General features: G+C 36.8%; 1 protein-coding gene across 3 annotated transcripts in view; it reads left to right on the top strand.

Annotated features, from left to right (window-relative positions):
* The window catches only part of KATNAL2 (katanin catalytic subunit A1 like 2), a 129698-nt gene that overhangs the window by 52713 nt on the left and 54166 nt on the right, over positions 1-22819 (top strand). For 2 of the 3 annotated variants that reach the window (XM_031945988.1, XM_031945986.1), the window contains exons 2-4: positions 8635-8705; positions 20122-20288; positions 21907-21943. In XM_031945988.1, coding sequence (XP_031801848.1) covers positions 8635-8705; positions 20122-20288; positions 21907-21943 — 275 coding nt within the window. The remainder of the gene's footprint in view (positions 1-8634; positions 8706-20121; positions 20289-21906; positions 21944-22819) is intronic. The other variant, XM_031945987.1, reaches the window with a different exon arrangement.

Raw genomic sequence — 22819 nt, 5'->3', positions numbered from 1 at the left:
AAGAGGTTGTAACCAAAAATTTTAAAAGGTTACTAATCAAAGAATATGAATAATTTTCAGAAGAAGTAATGCAAGCTACTAATAACCATATGAAAAGAGGCCCAAGGTACTAATAGTAGGATAAATGCAAAGTTAAAAATATCTTTGAGATTTTATTTCATGTCAAGTAAATTGACAAAAATGGCAGAGGCAGAATAGTCAACATTAGTAGAGCTTTAGGAAAAAAAGGCATACTTACATGCTCTTAAGGGATTTGTGAATTGAGCCAGTTATTATGTAATTTTTTTTTTTTTGTCAAGGATAGAAAGAAAGGTCCCCAAATTCTTAGCAGCATTTTGTGGTAACAAAAAACTGGAAATAGACACATTGCGATCAGAAATGATATATGGGAAGAACAAAGGCATAGAACTAGTAAATACACATAATAAAGCCAATCATGTAAATGAAAATAATACTTAAATTGAGATTAGGTCCATGATCAATTTTGGTCCTAGATAATAGATGATCTATCTATCTTCTTGATAGAAACAGGCACTGTGGGTTTGATTAGTGACCTTTTTTCAACAAGTCATTTATTGAATTATTGTGCCCAGAAAAGCAAATCAATGTGCTAGTTGGGATGGAAGTTAACAAAAATAACGGATAATATATTGGAGGAGATCATACTCTAGATAGGGAGGTAAACCATATGCATAAAAGACAGTAAAACCAAGCAGAAGGTGTTAAGTGCCAGAAGACAGGTGTGAGAAAAGTACTTTAGAAATTCAGAGGAAGAAGAGATTACTTATAGTTGATAATATCAGGAGAGATTTCAGGGAGGCTGTGATATCAGAATTGAATCTTGGAAGGCAGGCTGAATTTTTATAGGGAGAGCCAAAGCAGGGAGAAGTTGGTCATTTAGATACTGGCTATTAAATTTGTCTCTTCCTGATTCTTCTTCTTCAATTTTTGGTCATTAAAAAAAAGTATGGGCTAGGATCTGTAATGGACATGGTCCTTCCTTATGGTATAAGAAGATTTTAAGTTGTAAATAATTTAAGGAACTGGCATCAAAATATTGAAATAATTTCATGAAAAAGTATTCTCCTCATATTACACTAGATGGCACTATAAGTGAAGCAAATCAAAATTTCAAGGCATTAAGATAGAATTATACAGCAAATGCTAATTCACTGAATTTAAAATTCCCTTCTAGTTTATGTGAATAAGAGATTCCTATAGTGTGGGCAGTGCCACATAGTTGTATAACCAAACTACAATACAGTGAAAACAAATGTTTAAGACAAGCATTGTAAATGGGCAACTTGGTTTTAGGAATGGCTATGAGGAAGAGAGTAGGCTGGATTGCATTTGGCTGATTGCATAGTGCTTTAATTATTCCAAACATTTTCAACACACTTTGCTGGTGTTGCTATGTGATTGAGAATTTTGGAAAACCACAGTCACCAAAGAATTAAAGTTGTGGTTGATTCAGGGATCTGTGGAGACATATGGGATGCAGCATATTTTCAAATCTACACAAAAGAAATAATATAAGGAATATCGCTCAGGAAATATGTGAGTGCAAAGGCAGATGGCCTTGCTATGTAGCAAGAACAAGAGATAACATGTAATAGGCCCCACAGTTGCAGTGGTACCCCCCCCCCCCAATGCAAAAAGACTTAAATAAAGGCTTCTAGTACACTGAGTAGCTCCTCTAGAAAGTGGATAAGAAACAAAAAAGTATGAGAAGGAAGTACAAATAGAGGAAATATCCACATTTATGAGAAAATAGATCCATTTCCAATTGAACAAATCTTTATTGAGTCCTCATGTTTTCAAGACATTTTATTAAGCATTTAGAGGATGCAAAAGTATATAAAGTTCTGGCTCTTTTGGAATTTGAAATCTGGAAAGAGATGTCATCATCTATAATAAGATCAGTTAAAACTGTATGGTTTATATATTTCAAAATTGCTTAGTCATAGACCTAGAAAATACAGAAGATAGAATTCCTGATCTCAAGTAGTTTTGAATTTAATTGATAAGAGAAGACTAACATATATGAAGCAATCTGTCAAATATACACATATAATTAAGTGCTAAGTATCCTATTGTAGTTGAGAGAAGAAGGAAATCAATGTGAATTGGTATAGTAAGGAAATGTTGGTTGAATAAATGAGATCCAAACACTTCAGGTGATATTATTGTGTGTGTGTGTGTGTGTGTGTGTGTGTGCGTTTATTTTAAGTAACCTTTTAAGGTAATTTCATAGAACAAGGATTTAAATGAGTGGTCATGGGCTAAATGGACTGCTAGAAATCACTTAGCTAAACAGTGCTATAAACGTTCATCACAAAAGAATGTTCATTCTGTTAAAATTACTTTTTCCAAAGTTTTCTCATCTCAAAAATTTTTTATGGTCCATTAATTTTTCTTGATATGTTATAAATTGGCCTCCTCTTAGGTAGTGTATGAATCAGTTCATTGAAGTTCCATAGCCAGTAATTCTTTGGAATTAAATGATTAATTCAATGAGAAAATAGCAAAGAAAATACTACAACATTTAGAGATTCTTAACTGTAAGGAACTTTTGTCTTTGTATCACTAGCACAGTGATTAGTGATTAGCATAATATTCAATAAATGCTAGCTGAGTAGTCAAGTTCTTATCTAAGGCAGAAAGCTGAAATCCGGGATAGGTACACAAACGTCTTAGTCTAAGAACCATCGGGAAAGCTCCCCAGCCTGGACTAGAGAGCACTTACCTAACAACACCTAGGGTGATCTCTCTCAATACTATGTGGGTGACATATTTGTTCTTCTACTCTAGCTTATGTTTACTCTAGTAATAGTTTTCTAGCACCAGGTGGACAGCATATTTGTTTTTATTATGAACCTATCTATCTTTATATAATGTAAGCAAATATTTTGGGAACAAGGAATGCCTTCACTTTTATCTTTGCATCCCAAGTGCCTAGCATAGTGTTACATAGCAGAAATTTAATAAATGTGCCTTAATATTTATGTGTATGAGATATATTAATATATCAAAGCACATATACTACATATAAATATGTAGATAGATGATTATACATGTAATATTTGGGTCCCTAATAAGCATTTGGGATTCAAAAGGTAAGAACATTAATTACTTTTGTTATCAGAAAAACTAAATGAATTAATGAACCAAGACAAATTGACACAATAAGTGGGTTTTCTGGAATGGAAAAATAACAGGGGATGTCCCCCTCCCAGAATCAAAATGGAAAGCAATATTTTTTCTGTTTGTTTGTTTGTTTTTTTCCTCCTGAGACAATTGGGGTTAAGTCACACAGCCAGGAAGTTTTAAGTGTCTGAACTCAGGTCCTCCTGACTTCAGGGCTGGTGCTCTATCAGCTGCGCCACCTAGCTGCCCCAGTATTTTTTCTGTTTAACCCATGAAAATGTCATTCACAGATGAGGAAGGATGGGGTATAATGTGTGCTACAGCTTTGGAAAAAGAAGAAATTTAAATGAATTGAAAAGGAAATGGGATTAATATCATACTAGGGCAGGTAGAAACCAGGTGCACCTAAATTAACTTTGGAAGAATACCTTGGAGGTGTGCCAGAAATGAGTTAAGGTGGCATAGGGTGCTCAAATCCTGCTTATAATAGAAGGTACAATGCAAAAAAATTAATTCCCAGCTATGTCAAATATCTATACTCAAATGTTTGCATCTTAATTGGGAAGGATCTCTGGCAGCTCTGAGAAATGGAGCAGGACTATCTGGGAAGGCTTTAAGCAGCCAGTGAATTGGTTTGATTCCTTTAACTCCTGGACAGTTATCGATCACCTGAGTTCAAATACAAATGGGGACAGGCATCCTGATTGTAAAAAAAAAAAGTCCAATGAGATTTTCAAGGAAGAAATCAGTAAATAGCCACAAACGTTTTTGGAGATGTGTCATCAGCAAAGAGCTCATATGAAGTAGAGGAGGGAAGGGGGAAGGTCCCCCAGCTAACCCCACTTTCTGACTCTATCTTGTTTGTAGTCGATGTAATATTTCAGAAAGGGGATCTGGGTAAGGGAAAGAATGCTTCCTTTGACCTCCCATCACTAGGAGCTGAAGATGTTTCCTTTAATTATATATGCCTATATAATATAATATATGCCTATATAATCGCTGTGAGGAACCCCAGTCCTTTGCAGCTACTTTAGGACTTAGATCCTTTTATAGAAGATGACTAAATCCAATTTTATTATCAAAAGTAATAAATGTTTGTTATAGACTCATTTTAACTCAAGGCTTCTTGTAAAAGGTAGAAGAATTTTAGCTGAAGGAAACCAAGGGGGGCTGGAGACAGATATAGAGGAGGGAATTCCTTATGTGGGAGAGAACTAGTCAAAATGGGAAAAATTGAGAGAGAATCTGCCAGCAAAGAGAAGGCACAGAGGATGTGGTGCGGAGTAAGGGGTTTGCATGGGGGAAGGGAGCCAGGTTATGAAAAGCTTTGAATGCCAAATGGAGTGTTTAATATTGGAATCTGGAGGGAATGAGGAACTACTGGGGTTTATTGAAGGGGGGCTGTGGAAAGCATGGTCAAATTAACTTGACAGCTGAGCGGAGAAGGGATCGTAGTGGGGAGAGACCAGCCAATAGGTTTTTGCAATAGTCCAGATGATGAGGTTCTGGATCAGGCAGGTGGCAACACCAGAGAGATGCTGTGAAGATCAAAGTGGCAGAATTTGACAAAGGTTGGGTGTGGCTAGAGAGCTTGTGAGTCATCAAAGGTGACGCCTAAATTATGCATCTGGGGGACTGGGAGGATGGCATACCCTCGACTATAATAAAAAAGAACATGAGCTTTGGAATTAAGGAAACTGGGTTCAAGCTCTTACTCTGATATTGCTACCACATTTGTGACTGAAAGCACTTTAGACTTCAGTTTGCTCATCCGTTAAAATTTTAGACTGCTATTTCCCCGGAGCTCCAGACCCCCATCATCAATGACCTAGGAGATATTTCAAGCTGGAAGTGCCATGGGCATCACAAATGCCATGTGTCCAAAGAACTTGTATCTTGTCTCCCAAACCCATTCCCCTTCTTAATTTCTCTATTACTTTGGAGAGTATAATTCTCCTTCCATTTTATCTGGGGCCAGACTTCTCTTTGCTGCAGACTTCTCCCAAATCATTTTTTTTTTTGCCATGGGATTTTCCTAGTAGTTGTACAGATGTCCTCTTCCATCTTATGCCAGCAGAGAAAGGACTAGAAGTATGTCCATGAGGGAGGGGACCTAGAGGCAGGGGCCAGAATTGTACAAACACTATACTGTCTTTGTTAGGAATAATGGCGGGGAGGAAATATTACATATTGGGCTCTTAAATGAATTGCTGTATTTTCATAATTTTATTTTCAATTTGACTGAGATTTGGTGCAACAATACATCAATGATAGGTACGAGTTAGTTACACTTAAGGTATTTTCATTATTAAATGTGCCTATTGCATTACTGATAATCTGTATATTTCAAAGTGAGCTTGAGTCAATTGTTTATACTTATATAATTATGTATGCAAGGGAAAGGAACTGGAGCCCAGCCGGTGACACATGCAGAGATACCCCTATTTAATGTCAGTCTTAGAAGTAGACAGAGAGCATGAATGGACAATCTTTGCTTTGCCTCTAATCAGCCAGAGATCTCACTACCTTTGTATTTTAAGTTGGAGCCCATTTTCCCAGGGGCTAGGTGTGTGCAAGGAGTATGCCCTTGGTTTGGGACAGTATTTTGTACCAGTCTTTTTACCATACTTTTTTTTAAAGTAAATACCCTTTCTAAAAGCTAATTGATATTTATTGGCTAACTGATAATTGGGAAAACTCCACTCAGAAGGAGCTTCAGGAGTTATCCAATAGAGGGCTGAGACACATTAGCAATCATAACTTCTGAGGACCCAACCAGAATGTGTGTGTGGGGAGAAAGACACACAAAACGAGAGAGAGAGAGACACAGAGAGAGTCAGACAGACAGATACAGAGACAGAGGCAGACAGAAGAAGGGAGATGCAGAGGGAGAGGGAGGAGGAGAAAGAGGGAGAGAAGGAGAAAGGGAGAGGGAAGAAAGGGAGGAAGAGGGAGAGAAGGAAAAAAGGAGAGGAAGAAAGGGAGAAGGAAAAGGAAAGAGAGGGGGAGGGAAAGAGAGAAAAAGAGAGAGAGGGAGGGAGAGATTGAGACAAAGACACAGAAACAGAGAGATTCATCCATCACTCATCATTTTTTCTGGCTATAAGTCCCCTTTATGTGTTCTGTCATCCATTAGAATATAAATTCTTTGAGGGCAGGAACTATTTCTTTTTTTATATTTGAATTCTCAGTACTTAGCCAAATGCTCGTACCTAGTAAGTGTATATGAAATGCTTATTCATTCATTCATTTAGAATCAGCTGAGTTTAACACTTGGTTAGGCAAAATAATTAGTTAAAATAGGAAGCTTTCAGGTGGCACATACTTCCTTTGAGTGAATTCCTTCCTGGTGGAAGGTGTAAATTGATCTGGAAGAAAACTTTCCGTCCCTGAGCAGTTGTACTTCAAATGAATCTCCTGCCTTATTTTCTGTTTCCATCCTCATTTTGTGCCCTGGACACAAAAATTGTCCCTGTGGCTCTGCTTCTGTTGCTGTAACCCATCTTTGTGGTAGCAATGATATAAGAAGACCACGTGTATGGTACACTAGTTTAATTTTTGTATTTTTTTAGCTTTCTTTTCTAGTCCTTAATAAATGCTTTGGGGATTTGGAGGTGAGTCTGGTTGCTCATTTCACTGTCAAGATCCCAATAAGTGTTGGCAAACTTAGGCCCCCCCCCCAAAAGTTTAATTACAATTTATAAAGGATTAGAGAAGATCTATGATTTGAGTATTGTATTAAGTGACCTTGTTTTTATTCTATTGGAAAATATTTTGTGTCAGATGTGAGGGCATAGTAATTTTCCAGTTTCCTGCAATTTACACATCCAAACCAGTGCTGATTCTTTCACAATTAGTTATTTTGGGTGTTGCTCATATTTTGAAACCTCTTTTTTTGTGAATTATCTGAGACACTTTTTTTTAATAGGCTGGATAGTGGTGAATCTTTAATCTCTGAATGTGTGTTTATTTGCTTTTTGGATGATCTCCATCTTACTTGGAGCCAAGTATGATGGATAAGAATGGTGACTGAAGTAGGGATAGTAATGAAGCACGGTTCTAGAGTAGCAAAACTCAGTTCAAAACTTTAAGACTGATTATAAAATTAGTCCACTTGAAAAGAGATTCAGGAGACAGGATGGTCAAATGGAAAGAAACTTAGATTTGGAGTCAGAGGACCTGGATTTGTTCTGCCTATGCTATTTATTAGCCATGTCACCTGGGGCATTCCCCTTCTGGGGGCCTCAGTTTCCTCACCTGTAAAATGAGATGATTGACCTAGATCAAAGTTTCTTAGGCTGTGTATCATGACCCCATGTGTGGTCACATAGCTAAATGTTGGGATCACAAAATTATGAATTATTATCAGTAAATGTTTGATTTGCATATCTACTTTAAATACCTATATACCCACCTGAGATCATGTAAAAATAGCCCAAGCGAAAAGGAGTTGTGAGTGAAAAAAGCTTAAGAAGCCTTGGTCTGAATTAAGGGATCTTCTTTGTGTGTATCATGGAACCTCTCTGCAATCTGGTGAAGCTTGTTGATCCTGCCTCAGAATGTTTTTAAATGGGCAAATAAAGAGTGGTTACAAAGAGAACCAATTATTGAACTATTATCTTGAAATTCAGTTGTGAAAATATTACAAAACTAAATTCACAGTGCTCATGATATCTATCAGGGGACCCCTTGAAATCCATGGAACCTAGGTTAAAACCCCCTGTACTAAATGTAGATGTGCATTAACTTGTGAATAAAAGTTCCAAATGTGCATAATTTAATTATTATTAAATATCATTGAGAGGAGTCTGCTATTTAAGAATTTCACTTTTTGGGGTATGTTCTATATAACATGTGTGAACATTCCAGAGCTTTGCTGGAAGAGGCAGAGGACCTTGGTTTAAATCTCAGCACTATTCCCAGGATTAGCAAGTCATGGAACTTCTTTGTTCTCAGCTTTCTCATCTATGAAATGACTCCAGGTTCCTTCCATATAACCCCTAAGAATCCTAAATGATTTCCTGGAATGCTACCTTATCCTAACATAGGGACTAGCTGGAGTCCCCAGTGAATGCAAGAAGCAGACACAGGTAAATGCCTCCCATGTCAGATCTTATTTCTGGCTGGCGCTTATGTATTTCTTGCTACTCTTCTGGCCTTAACACAGTCCCAATAGTAGTTGTGTTTTTTTCACGTACTCCCTATGATAAAAGCCCAATTAGCTTTTCAGCAAGAAGTTCAGCTAGTAAATTGAGTTTCTAATTTAAGTCATCATACCTTAAGTTTACAGTCAAAAAGGCAGTTGAAGAACAAAGTCAGAATGGAAAGCAACTTTATGTCCCCCTTGAGACTATGAACTGCTTTCTCCCTCTTAAATCATGCAATTTGTTTTTGACAGGTTATGTTTACGTTCTAGTACTTATTGCTATAAAAAGAATATGTTATGTCTCACCTCCATCTCATCTGAATTTCCCTCTTTGTTTACAGGGTGAAATGAGGGCAGAAGCTCGCCGAAAAAATCTTCTCATTTTGATTTTGCATTATTTAACACAGGAAGGGTATGTTATATTACTATATATATCTAATATCAAAGATTACCTAACCTATTCATTCTTCTCTTGCCTTATTTTCCCTTTCTCCTTTCATTTAGATAATTATTTTTCCCTCCCATATCCTTTGTAAACATTTTCTTTCCCCTGCCAGGTTTGTCTGTAATGAGCTCAGGACAAGAGATCATACAAGAGATATCCCTCTTCTGCCTCACACCCCCCATCTGCTTTTAACTAGCTGTATGACTTTGAATAGTTTAACCCAATCGGCAGCTGTTTTCCCATTGTGTCAGTAGTAAATAAATATTGTTTTTATTCATCTGTCCTTCCCTTCTTCCAGCAATTCATGTGTACCCTATTGTCTCTACTTTCTAATTCAACCAAACAAATGTTTTTGATGTGTGATTGTAGTAGGGTAGCCACTGTGGGAGAAATAGAGATGCAAAAAATGTGTGCTGTCCTCAGGGAACTTACAGCATACTCATGGAGGTCAGGGTGCTGGGCTTGGATTCAGGAGCACTGAGTTCAAATGGCTCAAGTCACTCAACCCAGGATCTTATTCTGTAAAATGAGCTGGAGAAGGAAATGGCAAGTTGATCCATCATCTTTGCCAAGAAACTCCCATGCAGGGTCACGTAGGCTCAGACACAACTGGAAAGACTAAGCAATAGCAGCAAAAGGGGGAGGTAAGACATATAACCAAATGACTGTAATACAGAAGAGAGTCTAAGTGTGCGAGTGCTGTAAAAAGGAGAAGATCACTTTAATGAAGGAGCAGACCTTGGAGGAGGCACGTGAAGAAGGGCTGACATTTCAGTAGATGGAGGCAGAGGGTGGGAAGGAGAAAGGAGTACAGTCCAGACGTAGGGAAAATTGTTAGCAGGCAGTACAGTTCCCTTCATTGTTGGCTATTGTGGACATGTTTGTTTTGAGATGCTCAAAGAACATCCAGTTCAATATATTCACAAGGTAGGTGGTGATAGGAGATGAGCTTGAGAGGTCAAGGAAGGATATGTGTGTATATGTTTATATGTGTGTGTATATATACAGGTGAATATGTAAATAATAGGTAGATTTGGGAATCATTTGATTAGAAATGATCTTCACCACCATGAGAGATAGTACATACTCTGTATACCTCTTTGGCAGTCTGGTAAGCTCTATAAATCCCTTCTCAGAAAATAATATTTTAAAATTTACATTACAACATATTACACTATATTATAAAATTTATATACACTTATATACAAATTTTTATTACAAAAAAACTGATTATACTGAAATATAACACTCAAAATACTTCAGAAATAAGTTCAAGGCCTGCAGGTTAAGAACCCCTGACACAGAGGTAAAAAAAAGGCCAGGACAGAATGTTAAAAGACACACATGGAGGATGAGCTTAATTTAAAGATACAGCAAAGGACACTGGGCAAGAATAGTCAAACAGAACAGGAGAGAGCAGAGTCACAAAGCTAGAGAGGGGAGAATATTCACGAGAAGAGAATGATTGACAGTGTCAGAGGCAGCAGAAAGATCAATAAGGCTGAGAATTAAGAAAAGGCTGTTGGATTTGGCAATTAAGCGATCACTAATGACTTTGGAGGGAACAGTTTCAATTGAACAATGAGGTCAGAAACCATATTGCAGAGAGATTAAGAGAGAGAGAGAGAGAAAATAGGAGAAACCATATTGCAGAGAGATTAAGAGAGAGAGAGAGAGAAAATAGGAATTGGAAGCTTCTACTGTACATAGTTTCTCAAGCAGTTTAGCCAAAAAAGGCCAAAAATGATAGGGAAGAGGGATGCTTGGATCAAATGGGAGGTGACTTGAATATGATTGTGCACAATAAGGTAAGTTAGTAGATAGGAAGAGATTAAAGATTAATGAAAGAATGGGGATGATTAAGAGGCAATATGCTCAAAAAGCTGGAATGAGGTAAGATCAAGGATGGATGTAGAGAAGTTTGACTTGACAAGAAGAGCCACCTCTTCCTAAAGAAAAAAGAAAATGAGGAGAAAATAGTAGGGGAAGACATCTGAATTATGCAAAATGAGGAGGGAAGAAGCAGCTCTTGGCTAATGATAATAATGAGCTTTTGGTGAAGGTTCTCAACTGAGAGGAGAAAAGTGGAGAAAGGAAAGAAAGGGTGTTTTGAAGAGTGATAAAAAGGTTTTGAATAATCTCTGTGGTAAGTGGGGGAGAGTAAGTCATGGAAATCTAAAAGATTTCCTTCAATGAAGGTTCAATTAAGATTATATAAAATAAATTTGTAGCAAACTCAAAAGTTTCATTTACATATATATATATATATAAATATATATATATATATATATTTACAGCTCTTTTAAGCAGTATGGGAATATATATGAAGGCAGATTGTGAGAATGATCCAAGATTGCCAAGATGTGATTAGTGATAAGATAAGGGAACAAGAGATTTATGAATAGAGAACAGTACAAAGTTGTACTGTTCAGAGAGGGTCAAGATGGGCAAGGCAAGAAGGTGTATATATTAATGGGATAATGGATTGAGAAGGAATTGAGAGATGGAAGAAGGATTGTCAGGTGAGGATGAAGAATGAGGTTGGGGGGTCATAAGGCTTAGGGAAAGATGGAATGGTAAAAGTCAGTAATCAGAAGAATTTCAGAGTTAATCTTGGAAATGGAATACTTGTTGGTGAGTACAACATCTGTGTAGTTTAGAGTAGGTTTTGGGAACTGAGGAAATTGAGAAAACTGAGAAGTTAGGATATTTAAGAGAGTGTCAATCTGTGTGTTTAAATCCCTTTGTAAAAGGGCTAGAATTGGGGTAGAAAAAAGACTGTGAGGGGCACCTAGGTGGTTCAGTGGATAGAGCACCAGTCTTGAAGTCAGGAGGACCTGAGTTCAAATCTGGCTTCAGACACTTAACACTTCTTAACTGTGTCACCCTGGCAAGTCACTTTACCCCAATTGCCTCAGCCAAAAAAAAAAAAAAAAAAAGTGTGAGCTGGGCACTGAATTCATTAAAGAAGAAAGGAAAATTTTGTAGGGTTCAACAGGTAAGGACCACCAGATTCATGATTGGTTGACAAATGTGAATGACATAAACCTCAAAGGAGGAAAGGCTGCTGACTCACAGTGAGCAAGGAAGAGTCTTAAAATGGCAGAGGGGAACAAGAAGTATTCCGATTCTTCCATCACAACCAGTGAATGAGATGGGGTCATGAATGGAAATGCACCCAGTAATGAAGTCTGAAATCATCAGAAGACCCATGAATGGAAAGATTCCTACTGCAAAAAGCTTGTTTAAGGACAGTAACTTTCCTCTTGTTCTATAAAACAGTGCTGGATTTTGTGGTTTAGAAGTTGATTAAATGTTCATTCCCACTGAATCCATTTAGGTCTCTATCTTTGGCTGAAAAGAGCTGAAGATATATTAGTTAATAGACTAAGTCTGTTAGTGCTGCATAAACCAATATGGTTTATTTCATTTAATCAGAAAATATTTTTAGAACATCTGTTGTGCTAGTAGCTGTGGGAATAGAAAGAAGTATAGAATATTATATATACATATGTATAAAATATGTGTATACATACAATCTAGCACTGATCTCTCCTGACGTTCATTTCCACATCACTGGTATTTCCTAGATATTTCCAATCAGATGTCCTCAGCATCATTTCAAATACAATGCTCCCAAAATAGAACTCATCACCTTTTCCCCTAAATTTGAACTTCCTTTCTTTCCAGGGCAGTATTGTCCTCCCATTCACCTAGATTCAGAAGCACAGTATAAAAGAACCAAAACAAAACAAAAAAAAAACTTGTTTTTTCCCTCTCCCTTGCCTCTTATATCTAGATAACTGACAGTTCCATCTAATTCTGCTTCCATAACATTTAACACATCACCTATTTCCCTCCAGTCACTGAGTCATCTCAGCTTAGTCTCTCATCACTTTATCCCTCTCCATCTGAAGTAAAAAGCAAGAGCCTCCTAATTGATTTCCTTTATCCAGTTTCCCATCTTCCCAGGCCATCTTTCATTCAAATACCAAAATCATCTTCTGGAAGCTGGTCTAACCATGTCAAAATCCTTGACCAGAAATTTCAGTGGTTCCCCTAGTGCCTCTGGGCACACACACAAGTTTAGAGACATGTTCACTCCAAATTTCATATGAACGATTTGGGCCCAGTTGTAGATCCTTCTGAACTCATATTGATCTGATCAGCCACGGTCACATTGTTCATTGACCCTGACATAACAATGTCACTTTGCTTCTCTTTGAGGACCAGGTATAACCAGCAGCAGCCAATTGAACTTGCCATTTCGTTTCTTATCTCTGCATAATTGAATGGCCTGTGCCTGGAATGCATTCTGTCTCTGAATTCTTAGCCTCATTGGCTCAGCTGCTGCTCAGAAACTTTTTCTGATTCCTCTCCTCTGTCCCAGTTGTTTCTCTCTCCACAAATTGCCTTGTATTTAATTACCATTTGTATATATTGTGTCCCCTCAGCCTGGAATTTGTCCATTTGAGATTAAGTTGAAGGAACTATTTTTTGTTTTGGTTTTTTCCCTTAGAGAAGGGAAGACTTAGGGACTGTAACAGCTGCCTTCAAGTGTTTGAATGGGTTGTCAAGTAGGTGAGGGATTATTATATTTGTTTCCTTGTATTTTGGGGGGCAAGATCAGGAGCCATGAATAGAAATTGCAGAGACAAATTTAGACTTGAGATCATTAAGATTTTCCTACTGCTTAGAGCTGCCCAGAAGTAGAATGGGTTGTATGGAGTTGTGGTGGACTTCCCCTGCCTTCAGGTTTCCAAGGAGGGATCAAAGTGTCTATTTTGGGGGGGATAACATGGGGGGAAGGAGCATTTCTTTTGTAAATGGCTTATGGGGGTGTTCAGGAGAGCTAGCACTTCTGGGGGATTGTTTATTGAACTCTTTTTCCTAACTCCTCATCTTTTCACTCAACTCTTATCCGTGGCTCCAAGAATCTCTAGTTTCCACATCCTGGTAAAACCATCTCAGCAGAGGAGTCAGTTCAATTCATATGCAAGTCAAGACATCTCCCTGTGATGTCATTGGTCTGCTTCAAAAATGAAGGATGAACAACATCCCCTCAGCATGGATGCTTCTGAAGACTTTTTTTTAATTTTAAAAAGCCTGGACCCTAGCATTATGAATCATACTAATAAAACTAGCAAATGTTTGTAGAATTGAATGATCTCTGCCTTGGGGCGGGGGGAGACTACAATCTTTTGGAGTCAAATTTTGATGTTTTTATATCAGAAGGAATAATTTGGGAAGCACTTTGCAAACCTTAAAAATTCTAGATAAATGCTATTATTCTTGTTATTGTTTCATTATGTGACTGTACAGATATAAATTTAAATAGGAATATCAGGTAGTTTATGAGATAGATGCCAAATGAATGATGAAAGATATCACTATGGTGCTTGGGAATTTTGAGGAAGTAGAGATGACTGATTTGGCATAGCAAGGAAGACTTCAGAAGAAAATTGCTGTTCTGAAATCCTAGTGGAGTACTCTAGTAGAACAGCAGTGTTAGTGATAGCTCTTGTTTATGTAGTGCTTTAAGGTTTACAAAGTGCTTTAAAAAAGGAAAATATTATTGAATTAGGTTAGTTCTATGAAATTAAAGCTAGTACTCTCCAACAAAGTTTGTTATATATTTGTGACATCGAGGAAAAGTCTTGTTGCTTACCCTACCACCAACCCCAGTTCTTTATTAGAGCTCTAGGTTCAGATTAAGTAAATCTAGTAACTCAACCTGGCTAAAGAGCAGATAAAATCATTTTTTCTGGGCTAATTTTAATGTTTGTGTTTGCCCCTTCATGTTAAGTAGGTGTTCAGTCCCATGGCATGTATCTATTAAGTCCCTATATCAGGCACAGAACTAATTTTACTGTGTGATATAACAGACCATATATCCAGAATAAAGAAAAGATCAGGACTTTGCCTGTGAACAGTTTTCAAAAATAACCAGAAAAAACAATACAAGGATGGATATATTCAGACAAGTGGGCAGTTGACAAGTGTTGATGAAGCAGGTAATCTGTTGTAGTCACTGTGCCAAACTGTAAGGATACAAAAAAAAGGTAAAAGTAACAGTTCCTACTTTTTGGCACTGGTGAGAAGTCATATCCAAAAGGCCTTATGCTTCAAAACAAAACAGAAAACAGATCCTCCCCACATTCCGCAGTTACCTTTTACACCACTAGAGGATACCCTTACATCATTAGTATGACAAAATACTGAGTTACTGGGTACAATTTTCCCAGAAGCCTGATGGAAACTGACAGATGAGCAGAATCATGAAGGTAGAAACTGAAAAATAGGCTTTGTAGGTAGGCAGAATGAATAAATTAGGAAAACTAAAGCAGAAAAAAACGTAGGGGAAGAGATTACTAGGTAGGAGGATTTATAATCAAATGCTATTTGTTACAGACTAAGTTCTATAGGAATGAAGAAAAGAGAATGATCATATGATCAGGAATAATCAGAGACATCTTCATGGAGGAAATGAGACTTGATTCTTTGAGGAGTGAAAATTTATGAAATCACATTCTCTTCCTTCACCAAAAAGTCATCAGCTCTCCAAGAATTCAAGACCTACAACAGTGCTAGGAAAAACAATTTTCATTGATTAAGTCCAAGAAATACAGAAAGTTGGAGCTAGAAGGGACCTTAAAGATCATCCTTTCTAATTTCTCACTTTTACAGTTGAAAAAACTGAGTCCTAACAAGGTTAAGTGAGGTTTAGAGTTATACAGTTAGCCAGCTTCTGAGCTCAGTGTTGTTTTCATTATGCCCAAGGAATTTCTTTGAGTTGATTTATTATTGAGCTACAGTCCAAGAAATAAACATATTTAATCAGATTCACATGTCTTTCATGTAACCTCGAGAAAATCAACAAAACCCTGCCTCAGTTTCTCCATTTATAAAATGGTGATAATGACAAGTATCAATTTAGGGAATCATTAAACATTTGGTTTTCAGGAATATTCAGTCAAAATTATGGTGCTTTCTACTAAGCTCAAGGATGCTCCCTTTTTTTCCTCAATAGTTTCAGTGGTAGGTTCACAGTCTCCTCCTCACCTTCTTCCCTCAGGAATACTTCAACATACATATTAAAACTCAAGTAGAATTAAAAATCAAGTGAAAATGTCACTTGTCATAAACTCCACATAGACCTACTTCTCACACCCTATACCAAAATAAGGATAAGTTGGATACATGATTTGGGCATAAAGGATGATACCATAAACAAATTAGGAGAACAAAGGAATAAATTACCTATTTTGGAGAAGGGAGAAATTTATGACTAAAGAACTAGAGAACATCATGAAAGGCAAAATGGACAACTTTAATTACATTAAATTAAAAAGGTTTTGCACAAACAAAACCAACAGAAACAAGATTAAAAGGGAAGTACAAAGCTGGAAAAAAAACGTTATAGCCAGTATTTCTGATAAAAGTCTCATTTCTAAAATATATAAGGAAATGTGTCAAATTTATAAGAATACAAGTCATTCCCCAATTGCTAAATGGTCAAAGGATATGAATAGACAATTTTCAGATGATGAAATTTAAGCCATTTATAGTTACACAGAAAAAATTCTCTAAATCATTATTGATGAGAGAAATGCAAATTAAAACAACTCTGAGGTACCACCTCACACCTCTCAGATTGGCTAAGATGACAGGAAAAGATAATGATAAATGTTGGAGGGGATGTGGGAAAACTGGGAAACTAATACACTGTTGGTGAAGTTGTGAACTGATCTAACCATTCTGGAGAGCAATCTGGAACTATGCTTGAAGGGCTCTCAAACTGTGGAGACGCTTTTGACCCAACAGTGCCATTACTGGATCTGTAACCCAAGGAAGTCATAAAGGAAGGAAAAAGACCCACAAGTGCAAAATATTTGCAGCAACTCTTTTTGTGGTAGCAAAGAATTGGAAAAGGAGTGTATGCCCATCAGTTGGGGAATGGCTGAACAAGTTGTGGTAAATGAAGGTAATGGCATATTATCATTCTATAAAAAATGATGAACAAACTGATTATAGAAAGACTTAGAAAGATTTACATGAAATGATCCTGAATGAAACAAGCAGAACCAGGAATACATTATACACAATAACAGCAAGAATGTGAGATAATTAATTATGAAAGACTTGGTTCTTCTCAGTAGTTCAGCGATCCAAAGCAATCCCAATTGACTTTGGACAGAAAATGCCATCTGCATCTAAAAAACGAACTAAGGAGACTGAATGTTAATCAACACATGTTATGTTCACTTCTTTTTTTTTAATTTTTGTTTTTTTTTATTTATATTTCCCATGGTTTTTCCCCTTTGTTCTGATTTTTCTCGTCCAACATGACTCACAAAGCAATAAGTATTAAAAATAAATAAACTTACTACAATAGAAAAAACCCAAAGCAAAAAACTTTTCAAGTTCCCTAATTTTACAGTTTCCCAACTTCTTCATTTCACACAACTTAACTCTTCCATCCTACTTCAGTTACACACAAAGATGGTCATAACTTTTGACTTTCACATCACCATCAAATGTATGTTACTTTTGTGTTCATGAACTCTGAAATTCTTTTCTGGCGATAGTCTGTTGTCATTCCCTTTCCTTATGATGGCCCTGTTTTTCATCCTCACCTGTGTCCCTTGACCTCTCAGATCGTATTTGAACACTGTCTTCTCTCTTCCCCATCTTGATTCTTTGATGAACCAGTTCAACTTCCCATTGTCTTCTTCTCTCAAGTCCCTTGTTCCTTTATTGCCAATCTTGCCCTCCAACCCTCAGCCTTGGATTGATTATTCCCACAATTTACCACCTTTGCTCCCATTCTTATGCTGAGAAAATCATGAAACTGTTGACTACCGTTCCTTCCACGATGGCTTTATGATATGTGATCCCAACAGGGTGCTTATTGAAGCAAGGCAATCTTTTAAAATTTCCCTATTTAACTCAGTTATCTTCCTTACCACAATGAGTTTTCTAAACCTTTTTGTCTTCCCCAAACCTCCTGTGGTTCCCTTTTTTTTTCTCTTCCAACTCTCAACTGAGAAATCTCCTTCACATTTCACTGAAAAAAGTTGAGGCCATTGACAGAGAACTCCCTTTTTTTCTTGTTCTTCTCATACCATATTGTCCAAATGCCTTCTGCTTACTTTCTCCTCCCTCTCCTCTGCCCCACATAAAGAGATGGCCCCTTTTCCTTGCAAAGGCCCATCCCTCTACATGCATTATACCACCCCTTCTTCTCCAGCAGATTGCCCCCACTGTCATTCACACTTGGCCTTCGATCTCTTACTATCGACTGACTGCTTCCTACTGCCTAAAACCATGCCAGGTCACCCCTCCTCCTCAAAAAAGCCTCACTTCATGTACTCCTCCTTACTAACAACCTTCAACATTTTTCCTCCCTTTTTAAAGAAGGCCGTCTATAACTGATGCCTCCAACTTCCTTTCCTCTCACTGCTTTCTTAACTCTCCACAGCCTGGTTTCTGACTTTAGAAACTGCTTTCTCCAATTTCAAATCTAATAACCTCTCTTTTTTTCCAGTCCTCATTGTTTTTGCCCTCTCTACACTATTGACCACTTCTTCTTGACCCTGCCAGTAAATTACTGACACCTTTCTACCCTTGTTCTACACCTGCTATCTGTCAGATCATTTCAGTGTTCTTTGCTGTATTTTCATCCCAGTCATGCCATTAATGCAGAGTTCCCCCAAATCTTGATCCTGGGCCCTCTTTATTTCTTCTTCTACATTGTTAAACTTGGTGATCTCATCAGCTTGCATTTTTATCATTTTATCATTATCCATTTTTTCAAATGGAATTATCATTTCCATGCTGATGATTTTTAGATTTGCTCATTCAGCCTTAACTTCTTTCTTGATCTTCAGGCTTGCTTCACAAAGCATTTACTGAACATCTCAAACTGGATGGTCTGTAGAAAACTTAAACTCAACATGTCTAAAAGAAACTCATTATCTTTCCCTCTGAAAGCCTTTTTTCTTCCTAGACTTCTTTACTGTATGGGAAGCTTTTTCCAACTTCTCTTAATTTTAGTGCCTTTCCTCTGTTGTTTCTTTCCTGTAATTTCCCACACACTTTTTTTGCTCATTGTCTTCCCTATTTGATCACGAGTTCCTCTTCTGTATCCCCAGTTAGCACTATGCCTGGTATATAGTAGTTCAATTGTTGATCAGTCATGTTTGACGATCTTCATGACTGTTTGGGGTTTTCTTAGTAAAGGTACTGAAGTAGTTTGCTGCCATTTCCTTCTCCAATTCATTTTACAGATTAGGAAACTGAGGCAAATGGGGTTAAGTGACTTATTTGGGCCAGATTTGAACTCGGAGAATGAATCTCCCTGATTCTAGAACCAGCACTCAATTCACTGAGTCACCTAGCTATCTTTTTTTTTTTTTAATTAAAGTTTTTTTTAAATTTTCAAAATATATGCATGGATAATTTTTCAACAATGATCCTTTCAAAACCTTGTATTCCAAATTTCCCTCTCCTTACCCCCACTTCCTCCCCTAGATGGTATTACCTAATTATCTTGATGCTTCATAAAATAAATGTTTCTTAATTAATTGACATCTCTCTAGTTAAATTGGAAAGCCTGTAGCTCCCTTAAAAATCAAAGGGAACTGGGCATTAGTGAAGAGCATAGCTTTATATAGAGAGATAATGAAATGCTTTTGAAAGCTATCAGTCAAAAATAATATTAAAAATAGGTTTGAAATGTATTATTATTTTTAGTCAATGATAAGTATAAAATAAGTGTTTTTTCAAGCAGCTTATAAACTTGAAAAATAATTGTCAAATTTCTCAATTTATCATTTAAAAAACACTATATTGTATTATTGATTATAGGTAACTAGTTGATACAGTGGCGTGAGCAAAAGGCCTGGAGCCAGGAAGTCAGGAAGACCCAAATTCAAATGCAACCTGATTCACTTACTGGCTGAGCCAGTCATTTAACCTCTACTTGCCTCATTTTTCTCCTCTATATAATGTGGATAATAATTTAATTTACCTCACAAGGATATGTTATAAGGGTCGAATAAGATAATAATTAAAAGTGTTTAGTACAGTGCCAGGCACACAGTAAACACTATATAAGTGTCAGCTGTATGTGTAGTTACTCAAGATGACTGACTATTCTTAAGGAGACAGCACGCATATGAATGAAAAAATTGTCACCTTTAAAAGGCAGACTTGTTATTTTTTTTAGTCATACCCTCTTGACCCCAGGTGCATTCTGGTCTATTTAACATAGATTTGTTCTTTTGTATAGTGCTTCTCTTTTATCCAGTAGTTACTGTTTTATTATTTTTTTCCTCTGGGATCTTGTTAATGACTGATCTGTTTCTTTTGAAATTGCTAGATATTTTGATGCTGCCAACGCATTGGAACAAGAAACCAAACAAGGCTTACGGCGTTTTGAAGTTTGTGATAATGTTGATCTTGAAACTATTTTGATGGAATACGAAAGCTATTATTTTGTGAAATTCCAGAAATATCCTAAAATTATCAGAAAGGCAGTTGAAACTGGTATGTGGCAATATGTGTGTGTATGTATCTCTCTGTGTGTGTATGTGTGTGTGTGTGTATATATATATATATATATATATATATATATATATATGTAATAAGACTTAAATCAGTGTTGTTTTTGCATCTTACTCCACAATAAAGATGATGCCCTTTATCTGACATGAAGATAATATAGTATTATAAAGATCATAAAATGCTCTTCCCCTTGAGTCAAACACTAAAATATAGTATAAATTAAGTGTAATAATCTGAACTTTGTTTCATGCCCCTGCCATGCACTTTGCTATTAGAAATTTTAGAGCTGAAAGATCAGAATTCCAGTTTGTTAAGAAGTTCTTGAGATCATGAGTACTTTTCCTGCATCACCATGTGGTATGGAGAGAGAGCATTAGACTCAAAGTCTGTGCATGATGCTTATATTAGAAAGTCACTTCATTTGTCAGTCTCCATTTTTTTTTTACTTAAAAAATGGAGGTAACTGCCATGACATTTTTGTAAATGTTAATATGCTCTATAAATGTGAGCTATAGTTCTTTCTTTCTATTAAAGATAGAAAGATATGTTTCAGAAAGGACTTATATGACAAGAGATCTTTCCAGCTAGATAGGAAAACCTATTAGCTGTCTTGAAAGTCACAGGGAAATGGACTTTGGTAAAGCTAATAGCTCATGTATAGATAATGAAATGCTTTCAAAAGCTATCAATTCAAATAATAATCAATATAATACATAGGTCCACTATAGGTTAGAAGTAAATAGAGGCTGGTTCAGGGAGTATCTAAAGTCAGGACCCCTTGTTTTGTAGCAATAGATTGAATCTTAAAAGCCCATAAGTAGAGGAAGTAATTATAAGTCAAGGAAGATCACTGTCCTCTTTACCAGGGACTTTTTAAGCCACAGACTTGAACATTTAATTCAGGAACTAGGAAACAAGAAGCACTATGAGCTCAGAACAGCTGAGCCCAAGGATCCCAGAATCATAGAATTTTGGAGTTAGAAGGATCCCTACAGTTTATCTAATTCAATTATTCTTACAGTACAAAAATCCAAATGTTGCTTTTCTGTTCAGAAATCAAATAAAAAAAACATGGTAAGTCCTAATGACTAGATCATCAGGGGTAATATACAAGATGTGGGTTTTTGCACATAAATTCTAGTATAACACTTGGCACCCATCTGCATTATTTTCCTGTGATTTCTGACATCAGTGTTCTTCCTTCTTTGAGGGTAAAGCTGCCCAACATTATAAATGTCACGAAATATCTGACAAGGTTCATGTCTTGAGTTAATGCCACTCACATTGCTATGAGATGAAATCAAGCAACAACTTCATGAATCAACAGCTCCAGTGTTGGACCCTCATGATCCTAAGGTATCATGTCCTTTGTGCCTCTCTCACGGAGGCTACAGGGTTCAGCTTTTCTCATAGCAGAGTTATTCATTTTCACACATCATTGGTCAAGAAGACCACAAGTCTGGATTTCAGTAGGGTTTATAATCACATACATACAGATTTCTTAAAAGGAGGGACAGACAGATGTCAGAATTACTCTTTCCTTTGTTAGGAATTTGGTCAAACTTTTTTTTTCTTCTTTCAACATTTACTTTTCCTGCAGAAGAAAACAAGATACCCAGAAGTGGAAAGTCCAGAAGGTAAAGTGAATAGAATTAACTATTTCCAAATAACTCATTGCACCTGTCCTGGGGTCATTATGGTTGGGGTAAAGCACTCATTCCTATTCATCCAATGAGAGGTGCTTCTGGATTGAGAGTCCAGTGACCCATCTCTGAATAGTCATGGACTAAGCAGCTGCACATCCGCAAATGGGCCTGACAGACTGTAGACTCCCCAAACTCAGTTCCATCCCACTATGAGATCAGGAATTGGCTTGACCACAAGGGAGTACTTCCCCTGAGGATTCTTTTGTTTGACTTCTTAGTAGATCAGGATGGAAACATTTTCTTGAAGCAATTTATAGCAGTACTTCTCAAAAAGGGACCACCATTATGAGAGCTGTTATGTCACAGCAAGCCAATACTTTCATTATTACTTTGCATAGATTATTACCATGGTGGATCAGTACACATTTCCTGCCTTCCTTCTGACTTCTCCCTTTCCTTTTCCTATTTTATGTCCTTAATCTAGACCATCCTATGTCATAGCAAAATCCCATTCTGGGTTTGTTGCATCTTATATGAGTTCTTCTGTGACTAATCTTTTTCTCTTTATTATAATAAATTTTCTTTTTTTTTTTAAGCAAAGTCTATCCTACTATACCAACTCTACCTTTCCCTCTTTGCCTTACTCCTGACTCTCATCCCTCTCATTCCAATTTTCTTCAGTAGTTCTGGATTGTTCTCTCTGCCTTCTCCTGTGCCAGATTAGGGTTCAAAAAAGAAAAGATCTGAAGGAGCCAATTTCTTAAAGAGATAATGTGAGTTTTTAGCATCAGGCGTAGATCTTTACAGATCTGAGTATAACAATAGTAATAGCTTCTTTAGTTATGGAAGTCTGAATATTCCATTTGC

Source organism: Sarcophilus harrisii, chromosome 1 (assembly GCF_902635505.1).
Source record: "Sarcophilus harrisii chromosome 1, mSarHar1.11, whole genome shotgun sequence".
In the NCBI taxonomy this organism is placed as follows: Eukaryota; Metazoa; Chordata; class Mammalia; order Dasyuromorphia; family Dasyuridae; genus Sarcophilus; species Sarcophilus harrisii.
This window is presented reverse-complemented; position numbering and strand designations above follow the sequence as displayed.